The sequence below is a fragment of the Hetaerina americana genome, unplaced genomic scaffold, assembly GCF_022747635.1.
Source record: "Hetaerina americana unplaced genomic scaffold, ioHetAmer1.1.p SCAF_1, whole genome shotgun sequence".
Lineage (NCBI taxonomy): Eukaryota > Metazoa > Arthropoda > Insecta > Odonata > Calopterygidae > Hetaerina > Hetaerina americana.
The window spans coordinates 43,622,293-43,646,654 of NW_027286069.1; the positions used below are offsets into that span (position 1 = coordinate 43,622,293).

General features: G+C 35.3%; 1 protein-coding gene across 6 annotated transcripts in view; it reads right to left on the minus strand.

Moving 5' to 3' along the window:
* Positions 1 to 24,362, minus strand: part of poe (E3 ubiquitin-protein ligase-like protein poe) — a 133,652-nt gene that overhangs the window by 27,789 nt on the left and 81,501 nt on the right. For all 6 annotated transcript variants that reach the window (XM_071589166.1, XM_071589141.1, XM_071589156.1 and 3 more), the window contains exons 48-61: positions 22,661 to 22,942; positions 19,885 to 20,247; positions 15,317 to 15,563; positions 11,590 to 11,746; positions 11,109 to 11,472; positions 9,802 to 9,951; positions 9,313 to 9,714; positions 8,309 to 8,571; positions 5,138 to 5,282; positions 4,719 to 4,916; positions 3,677 to 3,851; positions 2,241 to 2,475; positions 1,946 to 2,168; positions 1,625 to 1,846 (exon numbers count right to left, since the gene is read on the minus strand). In XM_071589166.1, coding sequence (XP_071445267.1) covers positions 1,625 to 1,846; positions 1,946 to 2,168; positions 2,241 to 2,475; positions 3,677 to 3,851; positions 4,719 to 4,916; positions 5,138 to 5,282; positions 8,309 to 8,571; positions 9,313 to 9,714; positions 9,802 to 9,951; positions 11,109 to 11,472; positions 11,590 to 11,746; positions 15,317 to 15,563; positions 19,885 to 20,247; positions 22,661 to 22,942 — 3,426 coding nt within the window. The remainder of the gene's footprint in view (positions 1 to 1,624; positions 1,847 to 1,945; positions 2,169 to 2,240; positions 2,476 to 3,676; positions 3,852 to 4,718; positions 4,917 to 5,137; positions 5,283 to 8,308; positions 8,572 to 9,312; positions 9,715 to 9,801; positions 9,952 to 11,108; positions 11,473 to 11,589; positions 11,747 to 15,316; positions 15,564 to 19,884; positions 20,248 to 22,660; positions 22,943 to 24,362) is intronic.

The following is a 24,362-nucleotide window of genomic DNA, read 5'->3' on the forward strand; positions in this document are numbered from 1 at the left end:
TTAGGTAAGGGAATATAGAAAATCTCTGTGTCAAGATAATAAGAATAACTTGACACAGAGATTGCCATAGAGGAGCTTATTGTTAAAATGCTCTAATGTTACAGTTTTACATAACATTTGAAATTCGGAAACACTTCACATGTATTCATTAACCATATAATTAAAAAGTAATGTCCACCTCAACTATAAGGATTTTGGCAGCTTCCCTGACATGCATAAATTAGGTGAAGATGAACCGAAAGTTTTAAATTCAAGCCAGTAATGAAAATTGATCATTTTGCAGTGATTAACAGTCACATGCCAAATATTTTTCTAATATCCAAAAGTATACTGTAGCATGTATCTTGCAGTTACATTGTGAAAATTACATGTAAGTGAAGTTAAATGCATCAATTTCAAGCATAAAAATCATTCACCTTCAGTGGGATACAAGCCAGGGTTCCTCGATTTCAGACCAAAGGCTTCATCCAATCAAGCTATGGAGGCATGCTCTTCCATTATAAAATTTTAGGGGCTTTTAAGGTTCCATTCAAGGCAAATGATTTTAATTAATCGAAATTGATGCATTTCAATGCATATTGGCAGATGACTTCATAAAGGTAACTGTCACAACATGTACCCTAAATTCTTTGAATTATAAGAGTAGTATTGCACATTTCAAATGATCCCTTATATTCCAAAGATGTGAATGCCATATGGAAAATTTTGGTTTCAACGGCACATGACTATCACTTTTTTAGGAATACCATTCCTTATTAAAAATGGCACATGTTAATACAACACTTTGTAGAGAACTCATACCTTTCATTTACAAAAAATGTTAATGTACAATACTAATGATTTTGCACATGGGGGTCTAGCTTGCTACCAGTTTAAAATGAATGAAAAACCCTCATCCAAATGCATGATTATGATTTGAGTCAATGTAGCAGTTGAATACCAGGGGTTAAGCTCCTTAAATATAAGTTTGAACATGTTTTGCTAATTTTGGAAAGAAAAAGGAGTAATATTTTGAATGTTTTACATGTCCTGTATGTTTTTAGTGCAGCCCTCATATAATACAGAAAAATTTCCCTATGCCAGACTGTGCTCACTATCCCCAGATGGCATCATTCAATCTTTAAAGTGTAGGTGATGAACATTGATGTTAGCCCACACTTCAGTAAACATTTCATACAGTTTTGCTGGCAGGGACAAAAAGTAGGAATTAATTTTAGAGAAACACAGACTATTTCTCCAAGTTATTTTTCTTCCTTATTTCTAACTCTTTTGTTAATCTCTGAAGCAATTCTGTCCACAATGATGAAGAGCACTCAAATCATCAACATGATGAATGTAACTTATCATTCTGAGAGAACTAATTATGTAAGAAATAAATTTCCTCTCTATCTCCAATCCATTTACAAATTGGGTGGCATTACTTTCTTTATTTACTTCCATAAGAACTCATTGATTCATGGTTATCTCATGAATTTGAAACTTTTACCATTTCTGGGATGAAAGCATCATACAATGATATTTGAACCAAGCATATATTGCAATGTGTCTACGTAGAGAATTAACCATTCTAACATTTTCTCACATTCCTGGGATGAAAAAATATTTTTGTATGGGTTTGAGTTACCTGAATAATTTTTGACAGTTCTTCAAAGGATATGCGACACTCTCCACAATATCTCTGGGCAAGTAGATGAATTGATCGGTTAACTTGAGTGACTCCAGCTGTAGCACCAGCACTGCCACCAGCTGCTTGTAAAGTTCCACTGTTACTCCCAGCCCCACCACCAACCACATCTCCATCTATGCCACGATCTGAACGGTGTTCACTGATTCGAAGCAGCAACATCTAATGATACAATCAAAACACATTAGTTTAATGAACATTATTCAATAAAAATAAAATTTTTAAGTCCTAATAAGAATTAATTTTTTATACATCAAGTACCTCAAGGGTTGGTTTATTGGCTACCAGCTGCCTATAAATTCGATCTGCCTTCTCTAAAAGTGAATTCACAGTGGCAACTGTACGCTTTCGATCCTCATCAGACTCCACTGGATCTACTACAGCACATGTTGGTCTGCCCGTTAATGAATATTCAAACTTGGCATACTTGCAGAAACCACATGCATGGCAAAGGAATGGATCCTTTTCATCATAGTTGATGGCCCTTTAAAATAAAAATAAGATTAATATAACAAAATAGTTTACTTCACAGCATTTTTTAAAAACTGATGCTAACCTGCATTTATGACACTGGAATACATTTTCTCCACAGTTAGTGCAAACTCCCGGGTTGGCGGGAACAGACGCAGAGCAGCGTGGGCATTGTAAAATTTCAGATGAAGCTTGTATACTCTCATAAAAATCAGAATATTCCATCATTAAGTTGCAGGCAACAATGGGCAAAGGAAATTCCATTTTAACCTCTGTTTGCCCAGATGACAGAGTAACTTTCTTGGCTTTGTGCCACATTGCTGTAGAAATAAATGAATAATTAATTTTTGGGTAAAAAATAACCAACAAACTATGCAAAATTATCATGAATCAATTAATCAACATTTAAGACCACAAGGAACAGTATTTTCAAAGTTTATGACTATTGCTCTAAAAAGATTTACAAAAGCTCCTCAATATTTCCAGATAAAAATTTTAAATTTGCATTAAAGATTTTTCATAATTTACAAGATGCATAATTATGCATACGAAAATGATAAATTATCACTTTCATTATCCTAAGAAATGCATTTTTTAGTGGCAAGTTTGGATGCATAATCTAATGTGCAGGACAACTAGGTTTTTCAGACAAAAGACTGCATTGAAAATAAGTTTTTAACTGTCACAGTTCCTCTTGTCAATTATGGTTCCAACAAGCAATATTAACTAATTTGATGTAATTCTATTCCCAAGAAAAAACTAAGTATGGTAATACTTCCACATAAAGAAATTGAGTATTTAATAGAGTACCTTAAGTTAAATTGAAATACAGGTGCAACATACAAATTAATTATTAACAAAATTAAAATTAAGATTAAGACATTAATTGATCTTAAAATTAATAAAATGGGCCGGGGGAAAAGTTTGGGCACACAAAATCCCTTAATATTGCTAGAGCACTACTTTTACACACCTGTGGTAATGATTTTGAACTTGCTGTATCAAAATATTTTGATACAGCTCAACATTCAAAAATAAATTTGGACAGTGGTCTTGATCTCTAGGAAAAGAAAAATTTGCCTCAGACACACACACTGAGGCTGTACGACAGCCATGTGCAGGGAGTGATGTTTTCTTTTCCCTCTTAAATTATAATGTCTTAGGGTACCATTTTGATCCCATGTAAATGGAAGCCATTCAGAGGGATGAAAGAGCCTCATCGTTTATAAAATATTAATCATATGGTGGCTATTATCCTTGTGTAAAATGAGAAATATCTCCTGAACTTATTTATAAAGGACCTAAAAGCCTTTCTAGCATCTCCTGAGGGACAATGTCAATACTCTTCCATGAATCCACATGATTTCATGATGGGGGTTGTATAAAAAAAAATCCAAAAATACTAAAAACAACTGCAAGCACCTAACATAGGAGTCCAAAAAACCTAAGCAGTGATGAAATTAATAAACCCATTACTAATGATATTTCAAGTATTAAAATACTTTGTCAAACTATACAAACCTGGTTTATTTTTTAATTCAACCACACCCTGCACAGATCTGTTGTTGTAGTATATTATTAGGGTGCGCACCATCTTCGTCCGTTTTAAGTCTCCGACACGAAGAGTTATCTTGCTGATAGTATGGCTCCCAACTAGTTTCACAATCTGGGTAGTTGTGGTGAACTTGGAATCAATCTAAAATACAAAGAAGAAAAACAGAAAGTTAATTTGAAGTAAAGTGAAACCTACGTAAAAGAAGCACAATTCTGACAAATACACCCCATAAAAACATCATTGCAGAATATCATAAATATGGCACTAACTAACCCACACTTCCATCTGTAACTCCTTAAGTATTGTGAATAAAAATAACATTGTGTTTACTTCTATAACAGCTAATATATTGTTTAGTGATCCAAGTTAGAGTAAAATAATTAAAAAAACAGAAATATTGTACTTTCCACCCGTAATAATCATTGTTTTCCCAGATAATTTGTCAAAACATTAGAGTGCAGATAATCATGCTTGGTAAAAATGAGCATGTAAAGGGTAGCTTTTTTGTGGGGAAATAAATGATACTTTTAAGCATATTTAAGGTTCTTAAAATTTCAAGCTTTAATATAATTTGTTTACAAATAATAACTATTAATTAGAAATTTTTTTAGGAAAACATGGAGAGAGATATAATTAAAAGATAAATTTAGACTCAAATAAGCTTAAGATTTCCAAAAAGATAATCAGAATCCTAATTTGAAACATGCAGGCAGAAGCAGCAGAACTCTTACAGCCACAAAATTTCAAGTTCTTCAGTATTATATTATTTGTACTTTTAATTTTATTTTGAATACAAATGCAGTAACTACAGAAAGTTTTGCCAATATTATGAAGTTCCAGTCAATGTCACATTTGTATGGCCATGTCAAATGTAGTTGATGTTGTTTTCAAGATATCTGCCCTGCTTTCTACTTGTTTTGAAAGGTTTAGTGGTAAAAAAATATTTATAATTAATAATAATTGTGTTTGCAGTGTTACTACTGCAACAGAGTTAAAAGTGAAATATACCTTTATTGATGAAAGTTTGATTGGTGCAAAAGGAACTTCAGGGTTATTACACACAAGACATGGCTCACTTTCCAGGTAATAGCCATCTAGATCAACCAGTGTAGCCAACTGTGTGTATAAAGATGCATTTGGATGGAGAGAAAGGGCTCTATTTTGTGCATGCAGTACACCAACAGCTTGCTCTACCCATTGGCCCATCTGCAAAATTAAATACACACTTTCATTAGCTACCAGTTATGGATAATGAATAACATAAAAAAAATTAACAGCCATTAAATGTAGAAATGGTGGCATACAAAATACAGCAAACAAGTTTTATCCCATTCTTATAAAGGATGTTCATGAACACAATTATTTGTTCTAGCAAGACATCAAAGTGAAGATATGCCAACAGAGTACTACTTGTTTTATGAACTCACCTTCTTGGCAGTTTGTGAGGTCTTCAATGAAAAATAACCAAGAAGATCCACAAATTGAGCTGCTTTCCTACCATATGCAGGAAGTTGAGGCCATAAGCTCCATAACAAATCAAGTAAGGCCTCCTGATCTTGCTGAGTTGAGTTTCTTAAAAATAAAGAAGCATACATTCATGTATTTAAATTTTTTTAATCTTAACATGGTAGAGGATTGATACTAGTTCTGTACCACTATAAATTAGTAATGGGTTATTTAAATTCTTTGTTCCCAGTACCGAGAGTCATATCTTAACTGTTTTCACATGCTAAAACTAAGATCTTGAAATACACAACAGTGTCTCCAAATTCTCATGAAATGCTTTTAGATCAGAAACAATTTCTCATTCAGACTTCGCTCTAAATTTTCTTATCTTAACTATATCAAATTGTTACATAAATATAAGAGTTCTCCAAACAATTTACTTATTGATTCTTCAAGACTGAAGTGCAAATCTAAAGATAACTAAAAATGAAGAAGAGGGCAAAGATGCCTTCCCAAATGAAGACAAAGTCAAATAAGGTGAATCCAAAAGAGAATTATCAGTTTACATTTCTTTATTCAAATATAATTAGAATTGATTGTTGACCTATTTATGCATGTTGACAAGGGGTTAGGTGGAAGAAGGGACTGTCTACTGTATTTCTTCGAATCTAAGATGCACCATTTTTAGTATTTCTTCCCATCAAAAGTTGGGGGGCATCTTAGATTTGCAGGCATCTTAGATCCATAGGTTAAGATTAGATGCAGAGAGCAGTCGAGAGAAGACATATGCAACCTGCACAACGGCACTGTATCACTTCCAGATGTCATAGCATTATGCCAGTATACATGTAGACTTAATAGAAAGAGGTGTAACGGAAATGAAACAGACATAGTACTTGTTTGCAAAAGGAACTTAAGCAAAATAATAATAATGGAAAAGATGGTACAAGATAATGCCATTGTTTAGGTGGCTTTGAGTCATTGTTTTAATGCAATGTTAGGTAATCCCCCTTAATCGTAGTCTTCTTCATTTGAAGTGCTGGACGAATCACTTTGCTCCCACTTACCATCTGCTCAGAAGAAAAGGTGCATGCAAACACGTGTTGTGAAGCTGGAGGGAGGGAAAGATCGAATTATAACCTACAGGTATTGAAAACGCATGTAATTTTACCATCCTCATCGGCTAACATGTCATCTCCATCCCTCCTCCCAAAAGAAGTTCTCCTGATCTTTTCCTAAGAAAGGGCTATCCAAGCCTGACCCATCATGCAACTTTGTTAGTAAAAGCTCGTTTGATTTTTCCTGTAGCAGTTAACTCATACTTGGGTGCAGACAACCACTAAATGTATCATTCTTGAAGTCAGTCCTTGAATGGCTTATTACAGCCAACATCCATTCCTGCAGGAATGACAACAAAATCTGACTTCGTCCTTCTGATTTTATCCTTCACAGCATCGGTAAGATAGCCCCGGAAAGAGACCAGTACATGCAGAGAAGGCTGATTCAATCAGACACCTAGTTTATGTGCCCACATGGTGTTTAACCAGTCAACCATTAATTCTTCTGTCATCCAGCGTTTTTCTTGGGCCCGAATGATGAAATCTTTCGGGAACACCTCTCCTTTTGGGATCACTTTCCTTTTTAACATAAGAAATGGTGGCAACTTGCAATCTTCAGATGTAGTGGCCAACATCACAGTCACTCGTACTTTTTCATGCCCTGTTGTCTTCAGAAGAACTTCTTTGACCCTCTTTCTCTCAAGTGCATAATTTGGTGGCATATCTAAGTAAACTGCCATCTCTTCTGCAGTAGCCATCTGCCCCATTATGAAATTCCCTTCCTTTCGAAGATCAAGTGCGTGTTTTTGGTAAGACATCAATTTGTGTCCCAAGTCCACCAGGAGCTTCTGACAAGTCAATTTTATCCACTGCAATGTTCATCACACGAATCATTCTGCCATTTCTCAACTGGCCCGAAAATGTGTGCATGGGATACCCAAAGATCTTGCTTTGTTGTTGGTTTCCCGTCGCATTAACTCATAGCTCACAAAAAGTCTGCCTTTCCACCTCGTTTTGAAACATTCCAACACTGCTGCGTCGACTTCTGGGAATCTTCCATGCTTTGGCCCAGTGAGCTTTTTTCGCGAGGACTTGCATGCATAAATAGCAGTCTTTTTAAGATGCCATTGGCTTAAGCTGCACTCATTCACACCAAATCTTGTAGCTGCTTGTTCCCATTTTCTTCCGTGAACAAACTAACTTGCCTTTTGAACTTGGTGGTGTAAGATTTCCGCCAACACACGCCAGATCTTGGTTCTTTACCTATACTTGATCACCCTACTTTCTGAAGCTATCCAAACGAATAACTTAGAGTCCAACATTTCCCTGGCCAACAAAAATCATGGCGTCATCCACTTGGAAAGTATTATGGTACAAATATTCTCACCCTTTTCCCTTCCTTTGTACATGTTTTGCACATATTCAAACGCCCTACCCCAATTCTGAGAACCAACCACTCACTAATCCCCTGAAATACGAGTTGCCACCTAATGTTAACACCATGGGATTCATGAGAGGCAATGTCTCTTTGAGCCCAAAATGTGCTTAATATTGCCTTTTTTTTTGTTTAAGGGTGTTAAGAATTGGGTGTGTCTTAAATTCTCCGGTGTCTTAGATTCAAAGAAATATGGTGATCTCACACTCATCCCCAATAAAGACATTTTATTAATATTAATATAATTAATATCAATGTTTTTCTCGCCAATTTATCATGCAAAAATTTAATCACAATAATTATAAGATGACTGCATTAACTTTAAGCTTTATAGCATCTGTTTTTTAAAGTATATCTAGTTATAATAAATAATTGTGGCACTTGTAATTTTTGCCATTAAATGGATTAAAACATTTTTTAATAAATCTTAGACCACTGATGGTTATGAACTCTAAATAAAGGCAATTTTTTTTTGATGATTATGCCAAAGTTTGGTGACTTAGTTGCCAAAAACTTTTTTATTTAGTAAATTAATTGGTATTGAGTAATATTTAAGATACTTATTGCTACTTTACTTGATATTAAGCATTGAGGAAACTTGGTATTAACCAAACACTAGTTTAAATTGTGTATAATAATAAATGATTGCAATTCCTTACTTGTATATTCCAAGGACCAGTGCATGTGCTTGCCAACGCACAGATGTGGCATTTGTCTCGAGCAGGAATGTTCGGACAAAACGAGACAGAAGGGCTTGTGGGACACGACGATTCAGTTGTTGCACAAGAGCAGAACATTGTGCCTCTTCCCATCGTGCACCAGCGGCTCCCTCTTCTTCGCCAACTTCCCAGGCATTACCTGCACTGCCTTCAGCAGTACTAGGTGCCTTTGTAGCTGAGCCAGATGCTGCACTTGCATATGTCTATAAACCATAAAAATGACATTTTCCATGAAAGAATGAATATTGACTACACAACAATACTACACTACAAACAATTTAGCTAGTATTACATTAGCAAAAATAGTTATCTACTTACCATTAAAAATAGACTTTAAGAAACAAATTATAAATTTAACACATTAAGGGGAAAAGTTAAAAAATAAATTATTCCAATCCATCTCACATTTTCCATCATATTACACAAACTAGAATAAGGATCACTACACCGTGAAAAAGCAGGCATTTACAAAAATCAAAAATTCTAAAGTATGATACTTAACATAAGATGTCATGTGATTCTAACCTTTCCCGAAGTTAGATTTCAGAAATGGGAAGGAACTGTATTAAGAGAAATAAGGTATTATTATTTGACTGCGGTGTGTTAGCAGGCCTTTAATCTCATTTGCCTGTTTTTATATAGCAAGAATTGCTTTTTCATTATAAAGTTAACCCTTATCGAGATTAAGGAAACTTATAGAAAACCTTGGGCGGTTTTAAATTTGAATTTATTTTTAACTTGCATTCAGACCATATGGATTCTCCAGTGACTCATAACAAAGCATCACTGGGATGGAAATTGGGTCATATTTGGGATACACACATTATTACTCATATGGAAGCAGAAGGTACAACTTCCCCCAGACAGATTGTAAATGTTATGCTTAAATGTACACTGTTTTCAACAATGAAATGCATTCAACACAAAAAAAATGGCCGACCTACCTTGGTGTTGCTGCTTGAAGTCTGAATTACACCACAACCTCCTGAACCACAGATTGCATACTGCAAAAGTTGCAAGACAGATGGAGAAACACCATCATCAAGCATGCAGGCAGCATGAAGTAAAAACAGGAGAACAGGGACTGATTGTCCATCGATTCCAATGCCTTGGAGTCCACCCTCCCTCAGACAGAAGCGTTGCCAATTGCCAGTCCTCGATTGTGCCACTTCAAGACATGCTCTGAGATGTTCAGTCAACTCAACGAGTGCATCATATGGAAGTGAAATTGAATGATGTGGTGCCCAAACACTTCCAGGACACATTTCAGCCATGTCTTCCAGGAGAGACTCATCCAATATAGCTGATGGGCTGAGGCCACCCTGTGCACAGAATTGTTGCACAGCCTGGGGATGAAATTATTATCAGTTTACTGAAAATTACATAAAACAATGAAAAATTGAATTTTGTCAGTAAAAACAAACACCACTTACTCTCATGTGGGACTGCAAAGCATGAAGATCCCTCAGCTGTCTGTATTTGTCCTTATTGCCACATATGAACAGAAGCAATTTTCTCACTTGCCTTCTGACAAAAGGTGTCTGCTGAGTCATCATATATTCACACAGGTAGAAATGCCACTCCTGTATTTGACACCATAAAAATAAATATATATAGTTTCAACACTATTATATCATAATACCTCTATTTGACACACCTTATAAAAAATTATGAAGTATGACCTGGTTCCTTTACACCAGCATTTGAAATTAATAAAAAAACTTGCTAAAGCAAACCTCTTTATCAAGACTCTGATAACTGTGATAGAAGAGAGAATGTTAGACAAACAAGGAAGAGGAAGACATAGGATAGGGTTGTCAGACAGAATGAAGGGAGGTAGGAAGTACATGGAGATGAAGAGGGACTTTGTTGTAGAGTTGGATGTTGGGTTGTGTTTTGCTGGGAGAGACAAGATTTTTACTTGGTAGTTTGTGTTCATCCAAAACCAATTAGGCCCAAATAGGAAATGGCCTCACATGTAGATCATTGATCTTGATTAAAAAGTTTATGGATGAATTAGAGACTAAAAAAGAGATGAAAAAATCCAATGCCCAATCTCAAACAAAAACACTGACTTCTGATTCTAATATCTGTGTAACTGACCATGGGTCAATTGAACAGCTGCTCTAATGCTAAGGAAAACCACATATTACAGGGAGATTTTATTTATATGAAGTCATTACTAAGGGGCCTGATTATTCAGACATTTAGAAGACACATTTTTATTCTTAAACAATAAAGTATACACTGGTCTCACTCTGATTTCCTTTTGTAACCATAGAGTGAGCAATTTGATACGAAATGATCATTTTCATAAGTGGCAACTGCATGAATTTCTACATGTTTTACATGGGCAGGCTAATTTTGGCGCTAACCTTGGCAGCTTGACTTGGGGGGGGGGGGGGGTGTCTAGAATCTCAAAAGAACACCATGGGTTAAACAGGGGTTCATATATGACAGAGAAGACACTTCATTTTCCCTTCTCTTAGCAGGAGGGTGGAGGGCCAAAGGGAAAGCTCAGCCAATCATTTACAACCACTCAAATGGGTTACTTGCTGCTATTCATTTCATCTCATACAGAGGATATTTAATGAATGAGAACCCTCCCAAGTGGCCAAATCATTTATTTCTCAGACAAAGTGTGAGAAGAGAGGTTGCCAAAGAAGGTGATGGAGATGGGAAGGTATTTTCATCCCTCTCAAAGTCACTCATCTAAGAATAAGCTACAATATGAACTGACCTGGTCAAATCCCTGCATAGATTGCTGCTGAGGTGGAGGTGTTTGCCCCCTGTGATGCTTGTGATGATGATGGTGGTGGTGATGGTGTCCATGATGCTTATGAACTTGATACGGCAACCGTAGAGTCATTTCTGTTAGCAGTTGGGGATATGCAGTGAACACATCCCCTCCCGCACACCCACGCACATACTGACGCATGAAGAATGGTGACATGTCTGGCAGGGATGATGGATGGTGTGGACGTAAAAGAGACCCACTAGCTGCAGTCCCACCAGAAGAGACACTGACACTAGCTGCACTAACTCCTCCCCCACTAGCCCCAGGTGCAGATGAAGATACAGGAGTTTGCTCTTCCACACTAGAGCTAGAAATAAATTCACATGGCATAAAATAAGTTGAAACCATAATCTTGGGTGCTATTGCATACCATCATTGGCAAGTTAAATATTTTCTTCGTTTCATGCATCAACAATCAACCTACCTTTTCCAGTGCTGCAGGAGAGCCTTAAGTAACTGCAAACAGTGATCAACAACACCAGCCTGGATCAATGTAGATGCAGTAATACTGGCAACAAAACCAGAATTATCACCGTTTCCAGTCCCCTTATAACTTGACTTGGTTCGAGACATTAGCACACCTATTAATCACACATAAAAGAATTGGTAAGTACAACGTATTAATTCTTTAACAAATGCATTGGGACATTTTAGTGACAAAAAAGGACTGTAGTAGAGTATATTGAAATACAGTGAAGCCTTATATTTACAGCCTTATAGGTTCAGTAGGTACAGTACAAATATAGGTTATCCTTCCAGAAGAGATCCATCTCGTCACAATTAAAAACCTATTGGGACATGTAACCCTCTTAATCTGGAAGCTTCTTGAAGTCCCCGATGAACTTCTCTGCAGCCTTTTATGCAGACCTTGCTGCTTCATCATACCTCACGACACGAAGGAAGATTCTTATTGCTAACTTCTCAAACCACACACAGCTTCACTTAAATACTTCTTCAGCCATTCATGATCCTGACATCTTAACAAGGTCTGCAAAAATCACTTTCCCCTTCTCACAAATGATATTCTTGTTGATAATAGTGTTGCATTGCAATTGCTTTTTGTTTATCCATAGAAGAAGCAACCTTTCAACATCATCCAGAACAAGTTCTTGTGGAGTAAATTGAAGAAAATGCAAATCACTGATGTCGATCGATAGAGAATGCATGCACTTGATCAGCCACCTTATATCTTGTTCTGAATTTTCAATGATTTTACTTTTCATTTCCATTGCGGCTTTCTTCTTATGGATTTTCTTCAGGGTCATTTTGAAGACTACACAAAAAATATTATTAAACTTTGCACAAAACTCACCACTAATATGTTTGAACAAAGTTAGGAAAAACTTTTTAACACTAGCAACACTAAGATGCTAGCAGAATGAGTGCTAAATGCAAACTGAAGTAGCTGGTGCACAACCGTTCTGGAAATTACCTTTGCCTTGCGACTCACGAGGCAAAAACAAACTCGTAACGCAAGTCATTTTTGGGACCATTGTTTTTGCTTGCAATGTGAATTACTCGCTAACCAAGGTGCTCATTAAACAATGTTCCACAGCATATGTAACAATAGGGAACCTTCCTATAAGTTATTTTCAAATTATCATGTTAAGCTTTTTTACATAATTTAATGGATTCAGATTGAATAAACAAATTGTTACTGTTTATATTTTATTATAACTATGAAGGATATTTCATTTAAAATTATGAAAATGAAATCCACAGTTAAATATACTCGCACACTCATTTGGTTTTTTTTTAACTATTTAAGACCATTAAGGTTGATTGGTTTTTGATGTAGCAATATGATTAGGTTACAGGCACTTGAGTACAGTGGAACCTTGCTTAACGAGCAACTAACAAGTGGAATAATTCTCATTACAAGCAAAAATATTGGTCCTGAAAGTGACTCACTTAACAAGCCACTTTTCGTGTAACGAGTGATGAGGAGGGGGGAATTCCCAGATTCATTGCATGCCTGCTCCCACAGTTTGTCTCAAAAGTTCATTCCACTATCTAAGCATCGCTGGTGATCACACATTTTTCCAAACTTGTGTTCAAACATATTATTTGTGATTTTTTTCCACAAAATTTAATAATACTTTGTGCATGGTTTTAAAATTAACCCTAAAGAAAAATTTGTAAGATCGTCATGAGAGAATAAATAAAAAATAGCAGGAATGAAAAGTAAAATCATTGAAAATCAGGAACAAGGCGTGAGCATGGCTGATCTAGTACTGACATCAACAATCGGTCGACATCAACATTTGGCCTTTTCGACAAGGACAAGACTAAGGAGATATATGCATCAAATAGAGTGAAAAGTATCTATGCAATGGTTACGTATTATCAATCATGTATATCATATATTTTCTTCTATTGCTTCTCATATGCATAAACAAAAAGCAATTGCAATACGACACCATTACCAAGAATATAATTTGCGAGAAGGGGAAAGTGATTTTCGGTGACCTTGTCAATAAGATGTCATGATCACCAACAGCCGAACAAGTATTTAAAGGGAGCCGTGCATGTTTCGAGAAGTTAATGAGATGAACTGTCATCCATAGCATGAGATGGCTCTCTTCGGGAGGAAGATGCTGAAGTGAACCTATATTTGTACACATACATTAAAGTAGAAGGGAATGCATTACCTAGCCACAAGCCAATGAAAGGCCATCTCATGCTGATATTTTGCACAAATACATCAATTGAAAATCAAACTTTTATTTGTTTACCATTCAGAAACTTCACGAGCCTTCAAGAAGTGTTAAGTCCAAAATGGCAGGCTAAAGGAGATGTAGAGGTCACAGGAAACATTTGCATTGTATCATACGTATGAGGCATTGCCCTAATAAGGGAGTGATGATGTGGACCATATATTTATTTAACGATCATTCTGAGTCAAATTTTTACTAAATTTTGAAGCATCAGTGAAAACTAATGTCTCTAAAGAACTTCATTCCACGTTAGAAGAAAAGTAGAATGTGATCCTCAATCCTAAACAATGTATGTAAACAAAATTTTCGTTGAATAAACCTTGCACATAACTTATTCTTCTTCAACATGGAATGCATTAACGTATTTTAAATGAATTCATATGCAAAACATTGTTTCACAAAACGAGTGTTTTGCTTTACGAGAAAGGTCCTGGAATGAATTATGCTCATGGTAGCAGGCTTTTACAGATGAATGTAGTTAATAGAGCTAATCATCTGTTGATAAAATGAATAATTTGGGTTTTATATGACAAAAGATATTAAAATAATTCATACTCCAACACTGAAATCGTGTAAAAATTACTTCTTGATGGTTTTGTTTAGTCAGATGAACATTTTATCAAGATTTAAAAGCTACAATTTTCAGTAAATTAATTCATTCTTCCAAAAAGCAACTTTGTCCATGTATTTGTGGAAGTTCTCGGCAATTATTTCACCTTCTTTCAACATTCAACCTAAAAGCAAACCAACTCCATATTATAATTTTTAATATCCATGGAGATTTACTGTCCCCAGCTGTCTTTATACCCTTTGTTATTAGATGCAAAAATATTGGCTTTATAATATATTTACACATGTAACTTTGAAATTTCTTTAAGTGTGAAGCATCTCAAAGAATACTTCAATTTAAATTACAAGTTGGTGAGTCATGCAACAAGGTTTGAGCTTTGGATTTCATTGGGCATACGTTTCAATTTATAACTAATAAAAATCATGGGAGTCCTATACTTTCGTGCAAAAATTAGTCTTAGCTTTAAATTGTGACATTTCTTTATTTAATGTGATCAAATTAATAACATCCCACTGAAAATAATTGGAGTTCATAAATTATCTACAGTAACTAATGAAAAATAAATTATGCTTAACAGTATGAGGTATAGACAAAAATGGCAACCAGAGCAAAATGTGTTAGACTATACATTTAAAGGACTGCACACAATTCTGAATTTACTTAAATTATTAATAGGTGGATAAGTTACTAACAATGAACTTTGAAAGAAATTATCTTTTTTAAATTATCCAATTGATAAAAAATATGACATGAACAGTTGAAAATTCTAGATCCAACATCTGACCAATTATATTAGAATGTATAAGCATGAGAAAATAATATCAGAAGTTGCAGAGCCAAAATTAATCCTTAATCTTACTTACTGAGCAACCTAATGATTATTAGCTGAACCTCTCTCTGTGGTGTCCGCACAGCAATATCTAACACCTGCTCCTGGGGCTGACTTGATGATGCAGTCTCTTCAGTTCCATCAATTTTCTTACCAGCTTCTACTTTACTGTCTAACTGACCAATTTGTAGTTCTAACACAAGTGCATTTAGAAGTGACTCAGCAGCCTTCCTATCTCTTTCCTCTTCACCATCCAAATCGCATGTCAGCATGAGAATTACCTACAAATCAAAATGAAATTTTATTTCTCAAGCTACAACACACATTTCCAAAGTTCAATGCTGCATATACATTTATTTGTGTCCAATTTTGCATTACATGGAAAGATTCAATTCAATTACCTTATATATACATAAGTATATGTGTGTATAAGCATGCATATGTGTGTATAAGCATGTTTATGTGAGTATATACATTTATGTGTGTGTATCAACATGTTTATGTGTGTATTCGCATTTTTATGTATGTAAGATTGTATATTAATGGCAGAGTCATTAATTTCAGTCCCTTAAATAGTGGCTTTCCTGGGACCCTGATGGGAGCATCCACCATTGCTTTCATAGAACTTTTTTAATTGAGACTGCCCTCATTGATCCACTAAAGTTTCCCAAGAAGATAACTCCAGAGGCCAGGTAGGAATCAATTTTGGCAATGTATACCAATTTCAGTCTTAAGAGAAGTAGAGGGCAAGTTTCCTGATCACATTGGTCTCAGGGGCCATTTTATTTATTATTTCTTCAATATGAGATTACCAGCCAAGATTAACACAAAAGAGGTAATCCCAAATATTTTGTGGAACTGGACTGGTCATAGATTTATGCAAATCAGTACGATGCGAAGATGATGATTTATGCAAAGAAGATGATTTAAATTAGGTGGATTGATTTTAATATTAAATTGTAGAAAACGAGCTTTATTCTCATTCAATAGCAAGTTGTTTTACCGACTCCAGTTTGATATGTTTGTTGGAGTATGACAAGCCGAGGTGTTTACATTAGTGAAACTCTTTCCCATGTTTAATGTAGATATATCATTAGCATATGATATAATTTCACCATTGGTGAAATAAAGATTTTAGATCACTACTGAACATAATAAATAGAAGTGGACCTAGTACTGAGATTTGACGTACTCCACAATTTGTTTCAACTTGCCTCAACCTATAAGTGCTGGTACCAGACATAATTGAGATTTATCAGAACAATTTGTTCACGATTTGAAAGGTATGATCTGATCCACAATGAAGCAAATCCATTAATTCCATTGCTGATTAGAGGAGATTTCAGTTTTTTTGTAGCATGATGATCTGTAGTAACAAATGCTTCTGATAGGCCAAAAAATTAGAGTCTCAAAATGATTTTATTAATAAGTTGAAAGGCTGCAGACATTCGCTTTATGAGGCCATGTAGATATAAATGTAAAAAATTGAAGTGGCTTAAATAGTTAACAACTCTATAGTAATATAGCTTTTCAAAAATCTTAGAGAAATCAGAAACCATTGTAATTAGTCTATGATTTTTCTGATTCACTACACGATTCTTTTATGACTTGGACTTATCAAGGAGGTTGTATGGGTAGAGGTAAAATGACCTTTACAGGAAGCCAGGTAAAAAATACAGTTCAATGATTGGCATGGGTACCTCATCATATTCTATAAACCATTTGTTTTCAAAATTTAGTATGATTTTTTCAGCATCTTCATAGCCTGACCATTGAAGAAATATTGACTTTAGACAGCTTTTCATATTGTGAATTGGTGGACTAAACTTTTCCCAATTTGGAAAAATTGATTTTTGAAATTAATAAAAGGAGGATTTTTTTGGTTAACATTACTGTTTTTCTGTCATTGAAGAACATTCCATACGGCTTTGCTGAGATTACTTGATGTTGATATACACTGATTGAAGTAATATCTCTAGAGTTTGCGTTGTCCTACATATTTTTATGGAAGGATTAGTCTTAACAATTTTTTTCTGCTGAAAATGTAGGTTTATTACTCTATCACCCACATCAACAAGCTCTGGTGGAAATTTGACATTTCTATGACCATTATTTGGAAGTACTAATAGTTTTTGAAGGGAAGACATGATTATAAATCATAACTAACTTGTTGAGGAAATCATTAAATTTAGCATCATTATCAAGTGTGTTGCCATGGTCCCTCCACAATTCTTCTGTGAGGCATGTGAAGAATTCCTTGATGCTTGTAGGATTATTTATTTAAGAATTACATGGCAATTAGGCGATTTTCCTGGTGGCAACAGTCAAATTTGGTCAATGATCACTCTTACAACGAAAAATACAAACATACATGCACTAAAAAAACAGATTGGAGACAAAATATTCTTACATACAATGACACTTCCACATCACATACAAACAAACTTCCACATCACATACAAAATGCTATCCACATCATATACAAACAATATTTTAATAACTACAATGCAGTTTATCACCCAGTGGCTGCTTTATATTTACCCTTAAAACTTCTAAAATTGGATGGTAAGTGCTCAAACAAACCTCCAGGCAGCTGGTTCCAATCAATATTAGTTCTATTTAAAAAAGAGTATTTTTTCTTATTTGTTTTTTGCGTTCTTATTTTTGTTTTGAAACTATGGTCGTTTTTTCCCATAAAGTTAGGCTTTTCTACCTCTTTCCATAAATCTTCTCACCCTTCGTCCTTTTTAACAATTCTAAACATTGTGCCTAACCTACTCCTTTTTCTTCTATTTTTCAAACTCTTCCATTTCAGTATAAGTATCTAACATTTCTGTGACACAATCTGTTCTTTTGTACCTTCCGAGTACATATCTTGCTGCCTTTCTTTGAACTTTTTCTACCTTTTAAATATATCCCACCTCATATGGATCCCATACTTTTCTAGGATAGGTATAACTAGTACCTTACATGCTTTTTCTTTTGTGGCTACACTACTCCCTTTTAAATTTCTCATTACCCAATACAATAAATGTCTTCCGTGTCAAATGCCTTCCGTGTCAAATTATATACTTGGACTCCCCACCCCAGATTCCTAGTTCAGTAAATGCCTAAATATTTGCAATGACTGCTACATGGGATTTTTTCTCCATTGAGGGTGTAAATTTCCTTTTCTGCATTCTTTTTATTTGAAAAATGTATATGCTCACTCTAACTTACATTAATGCCCATATTATTATTTGTAACCCAGTCACCAAGGCGATCGATTGCCTTGGTGATGTAATTATAATATTGCCAATTGAAAAAAGTAGGCTCACTAAAGTCAAGGACATCCAACTTTCAGTCCAGCACTGCCAGCAAAATGGTCAGAAACTTGGTGAAACACTGTCTCACATGCAATCACATTCATTGCTAAGACAAATACAATTAGGCCATTAAGGGTAGAAGAATGTGAGCATACTCTTGTAGGGGTTCTCACTGACTTCTGATAAGCCAAAGGAATGAAATCAAGTAACTAATTCATCACACTGGGCAGAAGTATGAAATAAATCAGTGCCGGACTCACCAAAAATAATTAGGTCGTCAATTTTACAACTAAATATAAGCTGAATAGCATCACTTGGGATATTTTATAAGTATCAAAACACAATGGGTGATCTACAAGAAACTAATAAACCTAAGTGAATTTTTTTGACAGAACTGCCATAGTCTCCAGCAAAATATGCATTTGCGTTTGTGCACACTGGATGTGCTTATCAATTAGTTTTTCCATTATGTACAAAGAAGTGGGCATTGGTATGAATTAAATTTAATTTTCTTCACAATTCTTTGGTGAGTTACATTAGGCAGCTGTCATTATTCAGTGCAAGAAATTTTTCATTTGTATGACCATTGCATGAATTTGGTTGCCAGAAAATCTGCTCAAAAGATGGGTATTTTCTACCATTGCGACTCAAGTTCTCTTCACATTTCCAGTAATGAATACTGAAAACAATGGAGCAACTGGCTGTGCTGGTTAAAACAAGGAGCATACTCTGGAGTAAACATGTACAGAATTACTTTGTTTGAACTTAATTGGTTACCATCAGGACCAACATGCCTGCAAAGTGAATTAACTGTTTTCCCCTCTAGCAATTTATTACTTTTAGATGCATTTGCCAATCAGTTCTTTGTATACTTATAATGGCCAAAAATTTAAGTAACATTAAAGAAATACAACTGCTGAAGCAAAACGACAGCAACAAATATTGGGTTCAGTGCTCCAGAGAAATCCATCATTTTCAAGAATGAATATAGGTGGAAGGTTTAAGTTTATAAAATTCAATCTAGTTTGGGTGTATGTTTTAGTAATTATGAGAACAACCATTGAGACAATTATTCATTTGGTGAGGTTCAAGATTGATTTCTACTTATTAGAAAGGCTAGTGGTAGTACTTGATATTATTTTCAATGCCTTCACTTTTAATAACTAATTCTAATTCACCCAGTATTGCATAGACGGAACAGATCAAATTAAAGTCGATTATCATCCAATAACGCTGCCACAAATAAATATCACACTAAAGTATCATAATCTCATCCACATTGGAAAAACAAACCTACCTGCATAAATGGAATAGACCTCAGTCCGCCCACTTTCTTCAGTCTTGGAATGTAGCACACTAATTTCTCCAATAATAACAGACGAAGGTACCGCAGGTGCTTAGCTTCTCCACTTAGGGCTGCCCCACTACTACCGCCCCTACTGCCACCAGCTCCTCCACTCGCTGCACCTTCCTCTTCTTCATGGGAGCTCATTTGCTGCAAAGCAACAGAGCCTCGGTTGCCACTACTCCCACCAGCTCCACCACTCACAGCACCCTGATGACTTCCAGCTCCATCGTCATAAGCAGAGCTCCGACCCGATATGTTCTGGTCACCTGTTATGCTATCTCCACCACTGTCACTGCCAGCACCACTCCCTCCCTTTAAAATATTTTTCAATTTATATACTATTCTTTCTCTATGGAAATTAATCAATTAATTAAAAAATGTAGATGTAAAAGAAAGTAACACATAACCTTAAGTTCAAATTTTTCGAAGGGATTAGTGAAAAAGAATATAAATTTGAAATCTGAGAAGATTATAACAAATTATGAAATACAAACATTAAAATTCCTTTACAAAAATAAATGAAACGCTGAAAAATATAAGTCAAGCTTATAATAGATCAACGCTCAAGCGTCATCATCAGTACCTGATGATGACGCTTGAGCGTTGAAACCGGTTGTACGCTAATAAAGAACAGTGGAAAGTTACTTTGTATTCTTAATTTCATTTAATTTTATTATGTTTAAAAATGAAGCACTTGCTATGGTAGGTATTTAATAAAACATAAAAATGAACTTAAATGTGGGAAAACTATGAACATCAGCACTCTAGCCTAAGCCCACAATGTTAGCTAAGTAGATTTTTAGGTTTTTGGAGCTATGGCAAGAAGGGAAGCTTAGTAATTTTTGTACTTTCAAATTGATTATTGTACTTTCAAATTTCCTTTCAATTATCTCCATGATGGAACATCATCTTACATTTTTTTTAAATCAACATATTGCCTCCAATTTTCATAATAAAATACGTTTTTCTCTATTCGTGGTTTTCTTCCATGAATTATTGCTTTACCAAATTGTAACACAATGCCAATGACTTTGCAAAGTAAAAGATTTTTCATACAACAAATATATAACTTAAACATAATAATATCACTTAGAGTAAATAAAAATTATAGGTTCACATTAAAAATTAAATGATTAGGTTACTAACTAGTTACATGATTTGATCATTAATATAAAAAACCATAAAAACAGTCAGGAAAAAATGCTTAGAACTTGGCAGTATGATTAACACCAGGAGTAGTAGTATTTAGGGGAGGCGGCCGACAGCTGAGGTCATTTGTACCATAGGGGATGGACAGGAAAGGATGAAGGGTGGAGAGAAACCTGGCGTTGGCATTAGGCTACTCTTTCCGAAAGGTACCAAGGGGTCCCAGCTTAATGTCCCATCCGACGGACGGCGTACTCACTCAAAGTGCCCTCCACAAAGCACCCCAAGTAGGAATCGAGACACCATTGAAAAATATTCATTGCCGCTAGGATTTGAACCAAGGCCCTCTGGGTGGGAAGCCAGTACGATAGCCACTGCACGAATCCCAATCCTCAATTAACACGAGTCTGGCTACACCTTATTTGTCTCTCCTTGATAAGGAGCCTAGCATGAAGTTGTCTTGAGTGGCATTATACACCAGAAGGATAAGGCTTGAGAACTCAAGTAATAGATTTTAACTTTCATTTCCTGTGACTTATAGTAACTGGCTAGATTCTGACTCTCCCCCACAAGTATCCCAGGATTCTTGATATTCTCTTCATATCCTTTGACTTTGACTGGTAAATAGACATTAGAATAAGTTTCACAAATAAAAATCTCTATTGGGTGCATTTATTTTTTTACATAGTAAATGCTTTAGACTTAGGTAGTATTTCTGTTTATACAAATGAACACACTCCTGAACAAGGAAGAGTGGATGATATTCCTGAAAAGGGTGTACAACTACATTAAAGTTTCTTTCACATTATTTTGGTTTGTATTTGATCTTTGCAGGGGACTAAATTCAACTCTGCAAATATAAAGTCAACTGGCCAGCTTATGCAATACGGATGATGGGGTCTGCTGGGATTCTATTTCATGCAACCAAATATGCTATAATTTCATCGATTTCTTCCACAATGGAGATTGATTAACTAACAAATATAATACTTCCCATTTAACTTTCATTACCAGTGCAGATTTATGGTGTTCTGATATTCATAACACATTTTGCCACACACATTTGGTGCAAACCAAGGACTTACAACAGGCAGAATCTAGAAAGGGCATGGAGAGAACCATTGGTCCCAAGAGATCCAAAACCTGATGCGACAGCAACTTGGAATACAAGCATATACAAGGTGTCATGGATATTTAAATCTTTATGCTGGAGAAAATGTATACATGATATGAATACCACAAAATATTGGACAGTACGATTAAACTTAAGTCAACGCATGCTTAAATTTAAGAGAACTTAAAGAGTCTTTGGAAGCATTGGCTCATAATAATGAAATCATTTTCTCACTTTTATGCAAGCATGCAATGTGCACCTTCTTCACATTTTTAAGATCTACAATTTGCAATCATTTAAGTTCCCTGTTGTGCCCTGGATGCAGTAGAAAAAATGATATTACAAGCCACTGCACATTTCACCTCTAAGTGATAGGAATTCTGTATCTTTGGAATTCCATGCAAAAAATTCTTTCCAGTAAATATATTGCTCAATTGTCCAACAACATTTGGAAGCCTAACCAACCTGCTCAGCAGGTGATGTTCTCAGAGTGCTGCCATCAGTGGCAGCTGTGGAGCCTTCATCATCTGAGGCTCCAGGAGGGGGAGATGGAGGTGCCACATTGGGAGGTGGAGGAGGTGGTGGATCATCAACAAACCCCCCACTTCCAAGGTGTGGGTGGTGAGGAATGTGGTGTGGGTGATGATGAACTGTTCCACCTTGATGTCTAGAGGCCCCTCCAACAATTCCACGCCCAACAGATAAGGGCGGAGGGGGAGGTGGAGCTCCAATTAAAGCCTGGAGGCTCTAATGAACAGAGACAAGAAAATTGATTGGATTTACAATGCAAAGGACACAAACACAATGATAACCATTATAACATAACATAGAAGTCACCTGTTGCATGCCAATACTTTGAAATTCAGGAAGTAACAGATAATGCTATTACCTTGAAATTCAGCAAGTAAAATACGATGTAGAAGAATTGCCTACTGACATCAATGTTTTATTGCAAACATTTACTTCAGTTAGCAAATATATTTTTGCATCAATAACTATTTTTTCTCATAATAATGGATGCTCCTCATAGTGTTTATAAATACTGCTGCATAGTTTGGGGGCAGGGTGAATCTGATATACCCTGACCCCAATCAGGAGAGGGAAGGAATTATTTTTCATGCCAGAGACACTGAATTAGCTCATCTTGTTAATAAAGCATTTGTTCAAGGTGAGGACAATAGAGTGCTTTCATTAATGCAGAAAGATGTATTACTATGTGTTAAGCTTAATGTATCTATTTATTTGCTATCAAGATTTTTATTGTCAATTTGTCAAGCTTCTCATACGTTAATAACAATTAAATGTTACTGGAATGTGTGCATGGCCGACTCATGCACTCATGATGCCTGTTTTATAATTTAATGTACATTTGCTGAGTTGCACTCCTTTCTGCATGCAACTTTGGTAGCATATTGCTATTTGTTGGTTCGAATGTCACAGATTTTCCTGAACACTTAACATCATTCGTGAGTGGAACGTCTACCTGGAAAGATTTGATCTAAATCAACCATGACATTTGTACTTCCATTATTAAAAATCAGCATTAATAACTGGTCTCAATGAAAACTGTATTATCTACCTTAATACATTTCTTCCCAGTTGTTTTGATTAAGAACTTATTAAAATTAGAAAACACAAGACCATATTGAAACTAAATTTATATCCCAATTGTTCAACTTTCCTCCATCATGTTTATGGATCTTTCCTAAGAGGTAAAATTAGAGATTTTCCTGGCAATTAATTGTGCTTTGACATCCCATTAAAAGAAATAGTATTAATAATATTACACAGTAATGTAGATAACATCTGTAATGAGACCTATGCAGCTGATTTTATCTTCATCGTATCATCTGAATTCGTCCCTGGAATTTATGAATTTAGCTTGTTTTTTGCTAGCTAGCAGTATGGAAATATCCTTAAAGCAACATTGCAAGTTGATTAACCAAACTTCAAATTTCACGATCCAGCAAGGATTTTGAGAGAACTAAACTTATATTGTAAGTAAAAAGCCTTTTATCAGGAAATCACTTTGGATTTCAAAGAGGAAGATCAACAGAACAAGCTCTATTCTGTCACTGAGCTAGGCCCAATACTCCTTTAAATATTTATCAATGATCTACCCATTATTTTAATGGTTAACTGCAATAAATGTTTCATATATGATGAT